Here is a 14,140-nt window from a genome sequence, read left to right as displayed (position 1 = left end):
CATGCAGACACACAACATGCAGAAGCCGACACAATGCGCTGTGGCCGGTTGTATAGAAGTACAACGCAAATTAAACACAACCCTCAACCACAGGGAAGACAATAGGAGTGGATAGAATCGTTTTTTTTTGTTCTGGCTAGTATCAGGTTTCTGTTCATTGTTCACTCATACTTTGGATAGTGGATGTGTTATAAACATTATTTTAACTGTGAACTTACATAACTGCAGATAAGTATAAATAAATAAACAAAATATTCTTTCTTTAGTCTTTATTTCAAGGATAGCCCCTTGAGATAGCCTCATTTCCGAGGGGGGTCCTTACAAATAATGACAAACAATACAAACATAATAAAAAAGTTAAATACTAAACATAATACCATATAAGCACAAGGATACACACTCACACACCAACAATGCTCCCCAAAGCTAACCTCTTAATATGTTAAATAAATAAATAAAAAATCATACTTACATCTGCGCGGCAGATAAGTTGTGTGTGAGCGCTTTCTACACCACACGCATGTTGCAACCTCCCTCTCAACCTTCCCTCTCCCTCTCGAAGACCTCTCTGCCGTCAGTGACTGGCTTGCATCAGAGCGCTGAGGTGACCGCGCGTGGAGTTTAAACGTAGGTGAGCCGGGCCAGGCCCCCCCCCCCCCCCCCCTCCTCCTCAGCCCCTCAGGAACACAGAGCACAACAAGCGCACCACCCACGTGAGTGTCAACTACGACACACAGCGTTCACCCGAGAGGTGCAGCTCAATTGCGAGCGCGCTTCCATCAGGCGATCAGGTCCGTGATCGTCGTGCAATGGCGTGAACCGAGGTGTGGTTTAAGTGAGGCTCTTTTGTGTTTTATCACCACAGCGCAGACACCATCCAAGAACAACATCCTTTTTTTATTTGTTGTCGGGCGAGCGAGAGATGCCCCACCAATAGCTCACATTCTACCCGTGTGGCATGCGTGTCAAATGTTAAAAAATAAACAAAAGAAGAAGTCAGCACTAAGGGGAAGTCATTATGCGTTTTTTTTTATTTTTGGGACTTGCAGGGTTTTGGAACGCCTGGCGAGCGGTCGCCCCGGCGACGCGGCCTGTTGGCTTTGGGTTCAACGTTTCTGTGGCAACAAGAGTCACATCACAGCTTCCAGTTTTAGTACTTCCTGTTACAAAAGCCATTTCCTGCAGACATTATCATCTCACGCATAAAACCGATCCTCACCAGAGCCCCCCTCCCCCCAAAAGATACCAAGACGAAGAAATACAATAAAGAGCTTCCTGTTGTTAGCGTATATGCTCATAATAAGATGTAATTATCAGTATCATCTCTGCAGTGTTGGCCTGTTCTCAGAGGTCTATAAACACACTCCAGACAGTCAGAGTGAAAACATTGCGGTCGAAATGTGGTGCACTGCTCACAGCACACATGGCAAAACCAAATACAGTCATAAAGTAAACCCAAGCAATCATTAACCCAAGCTATCATAATCATGATCAGTCTGAACGCAAACCGAAATCACAAAAGGAGACAAAGACTCGCACCCGATTGGACGCTTTTGACTTTAGATGGTTGTTAGTCATACATAATTGTATAATACCATTTTGCATTATTTAAAATATACAATAATTTAAGAAAAACACCACATTTCACAAAGAAGATTCAATACAGCGCGTAAACAGAGTGGAAAGAAACAGATATATCTTCATGTCGAATTCAACCAATGTTCAGAACACACTGTGGCCGGTGTTGAACCTTGTTTCGACCGGCGGCAACGCTTCACGTCGATGAGACGCGCTTCTGCTTCAGATCACACCACCGTCAGGTCAGAGCGGTGGCTCCGGACGTACACACCGGACGTCGGGTTGGAAAAAGAGTTTACTTTTATATCTATAGATCTATAGATCCATATAGATATAGAATCTATAGATATATAGAATCTAAAAGTAAACTATTTCATCTAAAAGTAAACACATTTATGCAGATAATTATATATATATATATATATATATAAATCCAAGAGTAAACTCATTTAGGGGAGGGGGGGGGACTGCTAGACAGAAGGAGTTCCTGTTAAAACGGTGGGAGCTAAAAGTCCTTAGTAGTAAAGTGCAAACGAGAGAAGAAAAGGTCAGAGCCTGTACATGTGTCTGTGAAGGAATCCCCGTCACCCCGTCAAGACGGTAAGACCCGCCCGCCCGCGCCTTACAGCAAACACCCTTCTAAACCAATCGCACACTAGGAGGACTCATCTCACCGTCCCATTGGTCAAGCAAGGAGGACGGACCTCCAATCAGTGTATGTATAGGTCACTGGTTGCCAGGGAAATGGAACTTTAACCGTTGGTTTACTGGTCGGTCTTGTCCTCCGGGGCGGACGGCGGCGGCGGTGGTGGGGGGGGGCTCGCCTCGGCGGCGGCGGCGGCGGCGGCGGCGGCTCCGCTGGCTTTGGCCTGCTGGTCCTCGGCCTCTATACGGCTGTGCTCGCTGTTGACCAGCTCCTCCAGCTCGCCCTGACACACACACACGCACACACACAGTCAGAGAGAGAAAGAGAGAGAGACACACACACACACACAGAGAGTCAGAGAGAGAAAGAGAGAGAGTCAGAGAGAGAAAGAGAGAGAGACACACACACACACACACACACAGTCAGAGAGAGAAAGAGAGAGAGTCAGAGAGAGAAAGAGAGAGAGACACACACACACACACACACACACACACACACACACACACAGTCAGAGAGAGAAAGAGAGAGAGTCAGAGAGAGAAAGAGAGAGAGACACACACACACACACACACAGTCAGAGAGAGAAAGAGAGAGAGTCAGATAGAGAAAGAGTCAGAGAAAGAAAGAAAGTGAGAGAGTCAGAGAAAGAAAGAGAGACACACACACACAGTCAGAGAGAGAAAGAGAGAGAGTCAGAGAGAGAAAGAGAGAGAGAGACACACACACACACACACACACACAGAGTCAGAGAGAGAAAGAGAGAGAGTCAGATAGAGAAAGAGAGTCAGAGAAAGAAAGAAAGAGAGAGTCAGAGAAAGAAAGAGAGACACACACACAGTCAGAGAGAGAAAGAGAGAGAGTCAGAGAGAGAAAGAGAGAGAGACACACACACACACACACACACACACACACACACAGAGTCAGAGAGAGAAAGAGACACACACACACACACAGAGTCAGAGACAGAAAGAGAAAGAGTGTCAGAGAGAGAAAGAGAGAGAGACACACACACACACAGACTCAGAGAGAGAAAGAGAGAGAGTCAGATAGAGAAAGAGAGTCAGAGAAAGAAAGAGAGAGAGTCAGAGAAAGAAAGAGACACACACACACAGTCAGAGAGAGAAAGAGAGTCAGAGAGAGAAAGAGTCAGAGAGAGAAAGAAAGAAAGAGAGAGAGAGTCAGAGAAAGAAAGAGACACACACACACAGTCAGAGAGAGAGAGAGAGAGAGAGAGAGAGAGAGAGAGAGAGAGAGAGAGAGAGAGAGAGAGAGAGAGAGAGAGAGAGAGAGAGAGAGAGAGAAAGAGAGTCAGAGAAAGAAAGAGAGTCAGAGAAAGAAAGAAAGAAAGAAAGAAAGAAAGAAAGAAAGAGTCAAGAGAAAGAAACACACACACACACAGACACACACACAGTCAGCGAGAGAAAGAGAGAGTCAGAGAGAGAAAGAGAGAGACACACACACACACACACACACACACACACACACAGTCAGAGAGAGAAAGAGAGAGAGTCAGAGAGTGAAAGAGAGAGAGTCAGAGAGAGAAAGAGAGAGAGAGTCAGAGAGAGAACGAGAGGGAGTCAGATAGAGAAAGAGAGTCAGAGAAAGAAAGAGAGAGAGAGTCAGAGAGAGAAAGAGAGAGACACACACACACAGTCAGAGAGAGAAAGAGAGAGAGTCAGAGAGAGAAAGAGAGTCAGAGAGAGAAAGAAAGAGAGAGAGAGTCAGAAAGAAAGAAAGAGAGAGACACACACACACACAGTCAGAGAGAGAAAGAGAGTCAGAGAGAGAAAGAGTCAGAGAAAGAAAGAAAGAAAGAGAGAGAGAGAGTCAGAGAAAGAAAGAGACACACACACACAGTCAGAGAGAGAGAGAGAGAGAGAGAGAGAGAGAGAGAGAGAGAGAGAGAGAGAGAGAGAGAGAGAGAGAGTCAGAGAAAGAAAGAGAGTCAGAGAAAGAAAGAAAGAAAGAAAGAAAGAGTCAGAGAAAGAAACACACACACACACAGACACACACACAGTCAGCGAGAGAAAGAGAGAGAGTCAGAGAGAGAAAGAGAGAGACACACACACACACACACACACACACACACACACAGAGTCAGAGAGAGAAAGAGAGAGAGTCAGAGAGTGAAAGAGAGAGAGTCAGAGAGAGAAAGAGAGAGAGTCAGAGAGAGAACGAGAGAGAGTCAGATAGAGAAAGAGAGTCAGAGAAAGAAAGAGAGAGTCAGAGAGAGAAAGAGAGAGACACACACACACAGTCAGAGAGAGAAAGAGAGAGAGTCAGAGAGAGAAAGAGAGTCAGAGAGAGAAAGAAAGAAAGAGAGAGAGAGTCAGAAAGAAAGAAAGAGAGTCAGAGAAACACACACACACACACACACACACACACACACACACACACACACACACACACACACACACACACACACACACACACACACACACACACACACACACACACACACACACACACACACACACACACACACACACACACACAGCCGTGCTTCAAGAGGCCGGATTTCCATGTAAACCAAATATATGTCAAGTCAGAAATTAGGGGAAGCCAGATATTTTGGTTTCAGATGCCCCACTTAGACTGCTTTCAGTTCTGCTGTGAGCCTGAACGCACTGCCATTAGCTGCACTGGGGCCTTCTTTCTATGAACAAGAATTCTTAAACATTTGATGGAAGTACTACACCTTGCACTACTGCCATTTAATGTACTGGGACTGTTCATTTTCAACACTCCTAACCTATCTTGTATATTCTGCTTTTTTTAAATGTTTTTATCTGGCGTTTTCTTTATAGTTTAACTATTTTTTTCTTGTACTCGCATTGTGCACTGCCTGGGAAGTTTGACGCAACACCAGTTCACCATGCGTACTTTACTATGCATATGTGACAAATAAAATGTCCTCGATTTTGTGTCTGTCCTCTCATTGGTTTAGACAATGCCAATGAACAACCTGATATATATGAGCATATCCAGAACTACTCTCCTTGTTTATATTAGAGTGTAGAGGAATAATCTTGTATATAATCGTGTACAAAAGATAATCCGATACATCCTTTTAAATGTAGGTTTCTTGACTTGACATTACTTGTGGTTTACCTTCCTTCTTTCTATTTACATGTTTCTTTACTTTGTCAATTATTATTGTCATGCCACGAACACCAAGCACAATTTCTTGTAGGTGTACCGACTTGGCACTAAAGTAGATTGTGGTTCCGATTGTACAGCCTACCTTCCACCCAAGCAGGTCAGCCAGTGCCAAACAGCCCTCGTCACACGTACTGATGTGAGCTACATCCCTAGAGAGAGCCGAAATACACCAGCATGAATCACACAGCACTGATTTAATCCAATAACCTAATTATGTTATTCTGATTCTTCTTTAATAAGAACTACAGTTTTCAATATTTCTTATTTGTTTTAAAATGATTAAGATTGATTCAGACGTATTGACGCGCGGTACTGTGATGTAATCAGTTAGGAGAGTGTGTGTGGAAGCCATTCTTTCAGAGACACAGAGTAAATAAAGTAACCCTAACCCTAACACAGAGGGAGAGAGGGGAGGAGACAAACTCTAAATCTCTTTCCAACAGGCTTCTCTCACCTGTAAGCCTTTTCCGAGTCAAAGTCCATCCCTCCCCCGAAGTCCAACACCCCGAAGAACGGGTCGGCCTGAGGGCAGAGGGAGAGAGAGAGAGAGACGAACACACATCCGGTGGTTGTTGGTGATGTATATACAGAGGAGCAGTGCAATGTTTATGCTGGGGGATTCAACTGTGAGGCGAACATACCTGTCCTGCCTTCTCCATGTTAATGAGCAGTCTGGGGCAGCTCTTGGAAACTCTATATATCACACAGAGACACATTCTTTTATGACAAATCCTCGTTCCAAAAGACACTAAAATAGTGACTGGTGTGAGTTTACAATGGACTGGTATGGCTCGCATCTCTGCTACTTTAGAAGCCTCAAAAAAACAATCCAACACACACACACACACAAAACCAGTCCTTATGGCACTGCCAAGTAAAATCAAGGAACTATTATCTTCAGATGAATGCGCTGCAGAAGCTTCAGATCAACAGTACCTGCCCACTAGACCGGCGAAAGGCTGGACCTGCAGGGACGTTCCCATGATGATGAGGAGGTCACACTGTGGGAAGTCCTGAGGGTTTCAAACAAAGACAGAGGAGCAAAAGGAAGAGTCGTCTGAATGTGAGGGCCTGTGAGTATCTGTACACTGGTGCCTGCATCCTACATTCATAACTAAGCACTGCTGTCACAGGCAACACACACGCACACACACACACACACACACAGACACACAAATAGAGAAATACACAGAGAGAGACGAACATAGAGAAAGAGAGACACAAACACAAACACACACACATACACACACAGCCTCTCACCATCTTCATTGAAGTGAAAAATCGGACGGGTAGGCTCTCTCCGAAGAAGACGATATCTGGAGGGAGAGAGGACCCGAGTTACACCTGCTTTGGCAACGCAAATGTATATTTCTCATGCCAATAAAGCTTTTTTGAATTGAATTGAATTGAATTGTTACACGTAGGACGACAGACGGAGAGAGGTGGAGAGAGATTGACTCAACAAAGAGGACATGGAGCGAGAACCAACCATAATATGGACGTATGAACATTAAGAGAGTGACTCACCTGGCTTGACCAGACTCCTGCACTTGTCACACTTAGGGATGTCGTCAGAGAAGATCTTCTCTGCAGTCCCGAGGGGGGGGGGGGGGACACGGCGACATTAGGAGGCATAAGACATTCAGCTAAACTTAAAACACGGACCATATGAACCATTCAGATGAGATATGAGGCACCACTACCGGCATCACCGCACACACCTTTCATCCACTCCAGGTTGTACTCTTTGCGGCAGGAGAAGCTGACGCAGTGGGAGGTGAAGAACGTTCCATGAGCCTCGATCAGGTCATCTCCCTCCAGACCGGCCACCCGCTCCAGGGTGTCGATGTTCTGCCGGGGGGGGCGATCAAAGTCTCAACAGTGCATTCTCTTTTGACCGGTGAATGGTTTAGCATTCTTATTTCATTGATGAGCAATCACTTGCTCGTCGCTCAGTGCTGTGCTTTTACCTGTGAGTAGCAGCGCCGGAGCAGTCCCTTGTCCTTCAGCATCTTCATGAAGTAGTGACACACTGTAGGCTGAACAACCGCAGACAGTTATCCACCGGAAAGGAGAAGATCAATATTCCTCAAATGCATTTTGCCAGCTTAAAAGTCACGTTATCGAATGTTGTTATCACGTTAAAAGTCAATATACCGAAATACAAAAAGGGAGTGGTTGCACCAGTATGTGTTGGAATATTCTTCTCAATTGTAATAATTTGAAAGTGTTAACCTGGTCAGGGATGTAAAAAGCATAAGCATTAACACATTTGAGAACTCAATGCTAATAAGAAAGCATAAAACGTACAATAATCCGCCATTACTTATAACTTCCAATCGCTTGTCTCCTAGTGAACTGGAGCCAGAGACAAGAGTGAACCGGTGGCTGGAGATGGAATGAGGCTGTGTTCACCTTAAACTGTCCTGGGTAGAGCTCCCTAGCCAGGGCAAAGAAGGGCTCCGGATGTTTCTGAGGAGGCAGAGACAGAAAGATGAGAGCCTTTTAACGGGGGGGACCAAGAGGCAACCCCACTTCCTTCATTTGTCCCAGTAGGTCAAAGTGATTCCAATAGCGTTCTTTTTTTCTACGGTCATGCTGACTGCACCTTTTAGTAGGAATCGACCGACATATCGGCCAGCCGATAGTATAGATTTTTAAAATATTTTTCTTTTTTTCCCCCGGCATGATTTACAGACAGGTCAATAAATGTTCCATTTTTAAATTGAGACATGTAACATTTGTAATCATCATCGTGTCATTTTTATGATGTAAATTGAGGGAGCAAAAGCAGTATCGGCTCCAAACATCGGCTCAAGAAAATCGGCGTATCGGTCGTCGGCTAAGGCTGATGAAATAAAAATCCATATGGGTCGTTCCTGACCTTGAAGTAGTCGATCTGGAAGATGGCCTCTGGATACGGCAGGTTATATTTCTGCAGGTTGGCATAGAGACCGGTCCCCGGGGACCGAAAGTCGGGAATCCCAGCCGCTAAAGACGGGAAAGGGAAGCAGAAGACACAACATTTCAGAAACGATAAGATGACTGTACCAAATCGCCTTGCCTGAAGATATGCCACATCATACCAAGATCACATACTGCTCATACTCACAGGTGGATATCCCTGCTCCCACCATGCAGACGATGTTTTTACCTGTCAGGGCAGGACCACACAACTCCGTCATCAAGCGGAATATTAACGGTGTTTGGAAAGACAATAGCCCCCACCACTATGCTGAGTGGGACACTGAAAGATGATGAGGTATATTATCCACACACACACACACACACACACACACACACACACACACACACACACACACACACACACACACACACACACACACACACACACACACACACACACACACACACACACACACACACACAATACATGCTGAGACTTACATTTCCCACTCTGTATGTAACGCGCTACCCCCTCCAGGTTCAGCTCATCTAGAACCTTCTCCACCGAGCCAAGGCCCAGGGTGCTGGAGAACAGGTTACGCAGAAAGTCCACTGAGGGAGAAATACACAAAAAAAAGGTACTGATGTTTAATTACATTTGCATGTTTCATTTAATAATGAAACTGTCATTGCCTGCGTGAAGAACAAAGTATAATTGATCTTGAGCTGCAAAGGGGACTAATTAATGCATTCATACATGCATGCATTCACTCATTCATAACGGAGGGGAGCTCTTAAATATGGGACGGCCTACTCTCTGTCGCCCCGGCCCCTTCGTCCTCGCTGCTGTCTTCTGATTGGTTCTGCAAAGGAATCAAAAGCTGGGTGTCACTACTGTATGTGACGTTAATACAAATGTTCACAGAGAATGAAACAGGGCCTCGTGCAAGAACCGCTGGGCGTCAATCGTGAGCGTTTAACGAATCACAGTTGGCAGAGGCGAACAAACACCTATTCCTTGGCTTTGACTGTATGGCGCAGTACACTTTTCTGCAAGGATTAAATAAAATATCTATCTATCTTGGCTGGTTGAATGATATCTCAATGATGAAGCTGTGTGGGGGTTCTTCTGAGTTGGGGAGGTTTTCGCCCCGCCCTGATATTGTATGTATGGGGCAAAATATATAGACCTCTGAAGAATAAGTCCCGCCCTCCGAGGCTCCCGGTTCCCTCGGTCAAATGTCTATGGGGAATAACATGGGGTTTATGAATGATCGTACATAACAAACTATGTAGGTGGCGAAGAAGTAAAAGCTGCGTCACGTTTTTAACTACACACATTTTCCATGTAGTTTCGACTGGCTTTTTGGATTGTCGGTGCCGTTAAAATAGCATTTATAATCGTTTACTACTTTAACGGCACCGACAATCCAAAAAGCCAGTCGAAACCAGATGGAAAATGTGTGTAGTTCAAAACGTGACGCAGCTTTTGCTTCTTCGCCACGTACAGAGTTTGCTATGTACGATCATTCATAAACCCCATGTTATTCCCCATAGACATTTGACCGAGGGAACCGGGAGCCTCGGAGGCGGGACTTATTCTTCAGAGGTCTATTCACTGCATCATGAACGCGCTTGTTCATTTACTATGACGTGGGGGTTCATCACGTTCATGGAACATGTAGGGGCATCTCCTGTACTTTTAGGAATATTAGGATCGTTTGCTTAATCTGACGTGGCAAACTCGTACTCGAGTGGTAACTTAGGTAGGCCAGGTTAGTTAGTAGTAGTAAGAGTAGTAGGTAAGTTAGTAAGACCTAGTTAAGACTTCAATACCGCAGATGTTCTTGCATGAAGCCAAATGTTTTACTAGGCCAGCCTAATTGTATTAATCTCTTTTTAAAAATAATATGATTACCCCTTGTTCTTCCTCGGGTGTGACGTCCTCCGTTTCTTCCTTCTGGGGAAATTCTATAAAATGCGAATAAAAAACAACAACAACACACACATTATGGGGGCTAGGCTAACGATCACAGCTCAGTCGAACACAAACCCGATGACATTTCACGGAGGACACCCCCCAATACCTGCAGCATCAGACATCGATTCGGCCCTGATATGTCCACAGCTGTCCTAATCTCTACACACGCACGCCTGCTCAAGCCGACGTCTTTACCGACACGGCAGTAGTCCTACTGACAATAAGACAGACGCGGGTTCGATATCAGATTCCCATCAATCGCCTCCTGCTTGTTGGTCGGACTCGGTTGTTATTGTCCGTCACGTAAAAGTTCCGGGTCGGTTGTTGCAGGGCAAGGGCATTTGTTCCGCAGGCTTTTCTCTGAATTGATGTTGGCGTTTGTTTTACAGTTTCGATTATTTATCAAGAACCCCTTTTTATTTTATTTTACTTTAACAATTATAATGCGTTCTTTACTCTCATGATCAATGTCTGCACTGAAAACCGAGTGGTTTGGATTAGCAGAAGCTGCTAAATCATCTGTGTTGTAACTGCCAAGTGTATATATATAAAAAAAAAACATACATACAAGGTAAGTTATTTCTTGTCATTAATCACCACGTCCCGCTCCTACTTGGTTCCCTTCAACCTGCCATCGGGTCTGTTATTCACTGCGACACAAAGCCATCTACTCAAAAGGGATTTGAGGAGAGGCTTATGCCTCAGTAATACGCTTCCAAAAGTCTTTTGGAAATATTACAGACCTCACGGTGGTCTGTTAGATACACATTTTACAGGTACAGACAATAAAGAAGACAAAGTGAAAGTGTCCAACATGACGAATTCTTTATTTTCACATTATTTACAAAATACACATTCCGATTTTGTGATCTAATAAATACACAGACAACATCACAACCATCCTGTACAGTCAATCTCACTGCAACAATTATCCAATTCCGATGACTCTCCTGACCACCTTACATGAGTGGTGACCCCTCATGACCCCCCCCCCCCCCCCAGCCTACAGCCGCTGCAGCATGGAGGACGGCCCCTGATGTGCATTTTTTAACGGGATTCAAACCTACACGCAGATCCCCACCCTGGCTCCCTGGGACCGGCTCCTCTGATTCTCCGACCTGAGGGCACCCCCCCCCCTGGCCCCCATCGTGCCATGGTGCTACCCCTGGCCGAGACTCTGTTTGACCTCCCTCTGGTCCTCCTGGTCCTCCTCTCCGTTCGCGCCCGGCGGCTGCGTGAGGCTGAGGTCGTAGCCCGTGGCGGTGACTCGGCAGAGGGGCAGCATCTCCTCCAGCATGATGACCACCAGACCGGGGCTGCACAGCCCGGGCAGAGACGACACGTCCAGCCGACGCAGGCCCCTGCAACACACACACACACACGCACGCGCACACGCACACACACACAGAAATCAAAATGAACACGGACATGAGTTTTGCCCATTATCATCAATGGGACGTACTAGTCACTAGTTTAATGCTACTGGTGTTAATATTTGACTACTTAGTTTCTAATATTTATTTGAATAGTTACTATTTGAATTGTAATAGGCTAGGGTTAGGTTTTAAGGTATATTTTATTTTAAATATATATATATATATATATATATATTTTTTTTTTTTTATATAGAGAGAGATCTATATCTATAAATAAATCTAGATATTAGATACTATTTGAATAGTTGCCAGTATTCAAATAATTCCCAAGTAAAATCAAGTAACTTGATGAGTGAATGAGTGAATGAGTTTGTGAGTGAGTGTGACTAGATTGTCACATTAATCCAATAATAATCCATAAAGCTCGCCATATGATGAACCTGAGTGTCCTCTGACCTCTGACCCTATATGCTACCCCTGCTGAGCGTACAGCCCCCCCCACCCCCAGCCCCCCCCACCCCCCCAGTGAGCGTGGGTGCATGAGCTCACTTGAGGTTCCTCAGCGCCGCTAGCCCTCCTACGGTGATGTGCGGGCAGCAGGAGACGTCCAGCTCCTCCAGCGTGTCCTGGAACACGTGGAGCCTGGCCAGCGCCCAGTCGTCCACCTCACGGCAGCCGCGCAGCGACAGGGTGCGCAGCGGGTTCCCCGCTGACGGAACACAGCGCACACGAGGGAGGACCAAAAGGTGAGCGTGACCCCAGACGGCACTCAAACTGCTAATTAATTAAAATCCACTTGGAAAAAAGATTTCACAGAAGAAGAAGAAGAAGAAGAAAAAACATATTATAAAGAAGAGAAAGCAAATGTTCATTTACCCAAGTTCCCCAGCCCCATTTGGTTGATGACCGTGTGGCCCAAGTCCACTTCCTCCAACAAGGAGTCTCTCTGGTTCACAAAGTCCCAGCTAAATTTGCCGCTGCTGTCCGAGCGGAACCACTCTGACTGGCCCGCATACCTGAGGAGACAACATGGTACTCTGTGGGAGAATGTTCTGTTTTTTTTTTTTTTATCAATTATAGCAATCGTCTTTCATTTGAGCAGTTCTGAACTGAACTTTGGTCAATTCATTCGTAACATAGGGAACTTTGTCACAAAGGGAATACTATCCGATTAAATTAACCACACACACCGTAAGGAGAAGTGTGTGTGTGTGTTTCATATAAGACCATCCGAGAATCAAGTCTGCTTGAATAACAATAAAGAGAACTTCTTCGGTAAAAGGTCATCGCTGGTCTTGAAATTGTTAGAATCGTTCAAAAAGAGAAGCGATATGCATCAAGTGAAAGAGGTACCAACCTAAATGCCCCCTGCATATTCAGGATGAAGTACGCCGACGCTACATTATCTCCATAGTGCTCCTGGGTGTAATGGTAGTAACTGGAAAGACAAAAGTGATTATATGAACATCAAACACTTATCACGTGTGCTTTGTCAGCGTCTTAAAAAAAAGAAACACAATTCAAGACACTCGTCTTTCATTGATCAGCAGTCAGCTATGCATCTCATAATTTTCCCCAACCCTAAGGATGTGTATTGCTTGGTCTGTATAAAACACTGTTGTGCACTGTGCACTGTTCAAACGTTCATGTTCCAATGGGGTTAAGCTCTTATACACACAGTGACCTATGTTTATATTGTCAACCCAAGCATTAGACATTGAGTCATGTTCATAACTCCCATAATACAAACCATTCATAAAATCTGCTAAAATCACAGAAAGTCCAGTGTTTGATGGAAGCATCAAAAACTAATGACTAGGATCAATGAGTACATTTCATCCATGTAGGTCTGTCAGTCTAGCCATCCATCCATCCATCCATCTAAACGTAATTCTTCGGATACAGATGGTTGACCTTTCCCACGACACACCGTTTTATCCCTGATATCATTGTGTACATGGACCACACACACACGCTGAATCAGGTGGTGAACATGTGAGTTATCCATGAGTTAACGGTGCGGTTTCATCACTTACGCGTTCTTTTTTTGCAGTGCCTGGCTCTTTAACCGACTCCTCCAGTTGAGGAGAATCTCAACGTCGTAGAAGCGCTGCGTGAGAGCCAGCAGCAGCCTGTCGTACAGCGACGGGGGCGTCGTCGCCCCGCTGGAACTCCACAGCCTCCTCCTCCTCACACACGCATGGAGAGAGGCCAGCTTACAGAGTCGCCGCAAGGGCTGGGAGGTAGACGACGTGAGAAGGAAAAGTCAAACCGATGGTCCAGATAACTGAAATACGTCTCCAGTCAATAAACACAACTTGTTTCGATCGATAACCATGCCAATGTACCTCAATGAAACGGCCTTAAACAATGAAAAATAAGTCATGTGTGTACTGAAGCGGTTGAAACCTGCTTGTTCTATTTCAATTCAATTTGATTTTATTTGTATAGCCCTTAATCACTGGTACAGTCTCAAAGGGCTTAACAGGC

General features: G+C 45.1%; 4 protein-coding genes across 4 annotated transcripts in view; 1 reads left to right on the top strand and 3 right to left on the bottom strand.

The window, feature by feature from the left end:
- Nucleotides 1-14,140, top strand: part of LOC311341747 (uncharacterized protein) — a gene marked incomplete at its 5' end in the record, with an annotated part of 386,212 nt that overhangs the window by 116,578 nt on the left and 255,494 nt on the right.
- LOC311341753 (uncharacterized protein) overlaps nt 1-14,140 on the bottom strand; it is a 361,346-nt gene that overhangs the window by 124,506 nt on the left and 222,700 nt on the right. The window lies entirely within an intron of this gene.
- sirt2 (sirtuin 2 (silent mating type information regulation 2, homolog) 2) lies at nt 877-10,548 on the bottom strand. The gene is made up of 16 exons (XM_084466575.1): nt 10,381-10,548; nt 10,212-10,264; nt 9,108-9,156; nt 8,795-8,905; nt 8,499-8,540; nt 8,271-8,377; nt 7,802-7,858; nt 7,357-7,425; nt 7,108-7,237; nt 6,914-6,973; nt 6,647-6,702; nt 6,323-6,399; nt 6,028-6,079; nt 5,841-5,908; nt 5,469-5,535; nt 877-2,507 (listed from the first exon to the last, which is right to left on the bottom strand). Exons 1-16 carry the CDS (start codon nt 10,394-10,396, stop codon nt 2,343-2,345), a joined length of 1,179 nt encoding a protein of 392 aa, XP_084322701.1. The 5' UTR covers nt 10,397-10,548; the 3' UTR covers nt 877-2,342.
- The window catches only part of dmac2 (distal membrane arm assembly component 2), a 3,557-nt gene continuing 589 nt past the window's right edge, over nt 11,173-14,140 (bottom strand). Inside the window, exons 2-6 of the mRNA XM_084466594.1 lie at nt 13,687-13,886; nt 13,008-13,088; nt 12,527-12,666; nt 12,200-12,359; nt 11,173-11,635 (exon numbers count right to left, since the gene is read on the bottom strand). Coding sequence (XP_084322720.1) covers nt 11,434-11,635; nt 12,200-12,359; nt 12,527-12,666; nt 13,008-13,088; nt 13,687-13,886 — 783 coding nt within the window. The 3' untranslated portion in view covers nt 11,173-11,433. The remainder of the gene's footprint in view (nt 11,636-12,199; nt 12,360-12,526; nt 12,667-13,007; nt 13,089-13,686; nt 13,887-14,140) is intronic.

Source organism: Micromesistius poutassou, assembly GCF_964030765.1.
Source record: "Micromesistius poutassou genome assembly, chromosome: 4".
Taxonomy (NCBI): Eukaryota; Metazoa; Chordata; class Actinopteri; order Gadiformes; family Gadidae; genus Micromesistius; species Micromesistius poutassou.
The sequence above is the reverse complement of the archived record's forward strand: the minus strand, read 5'-3'. Positions and strand labels throughout refer to the sequence as shown.

Coding starts and splice junctions, on each gene's coding strand:
- sirt2 (XM_084466575.1), bottom strand. Junction 9,157..10,211: donor CACCCGAGGAAGAACAAGGG/GTAATCATATTA, acceptor ATTCCTTTGCAG/AACCAATCAGAAGACAGCAG. Junction 5,909..6,027: donor ACATGGAGAAGGCAGGACAG/GTATGTTCGCCT, acceptor CTCTGCCCTCAG/GCCGACCCGTTCTTCGGGGT.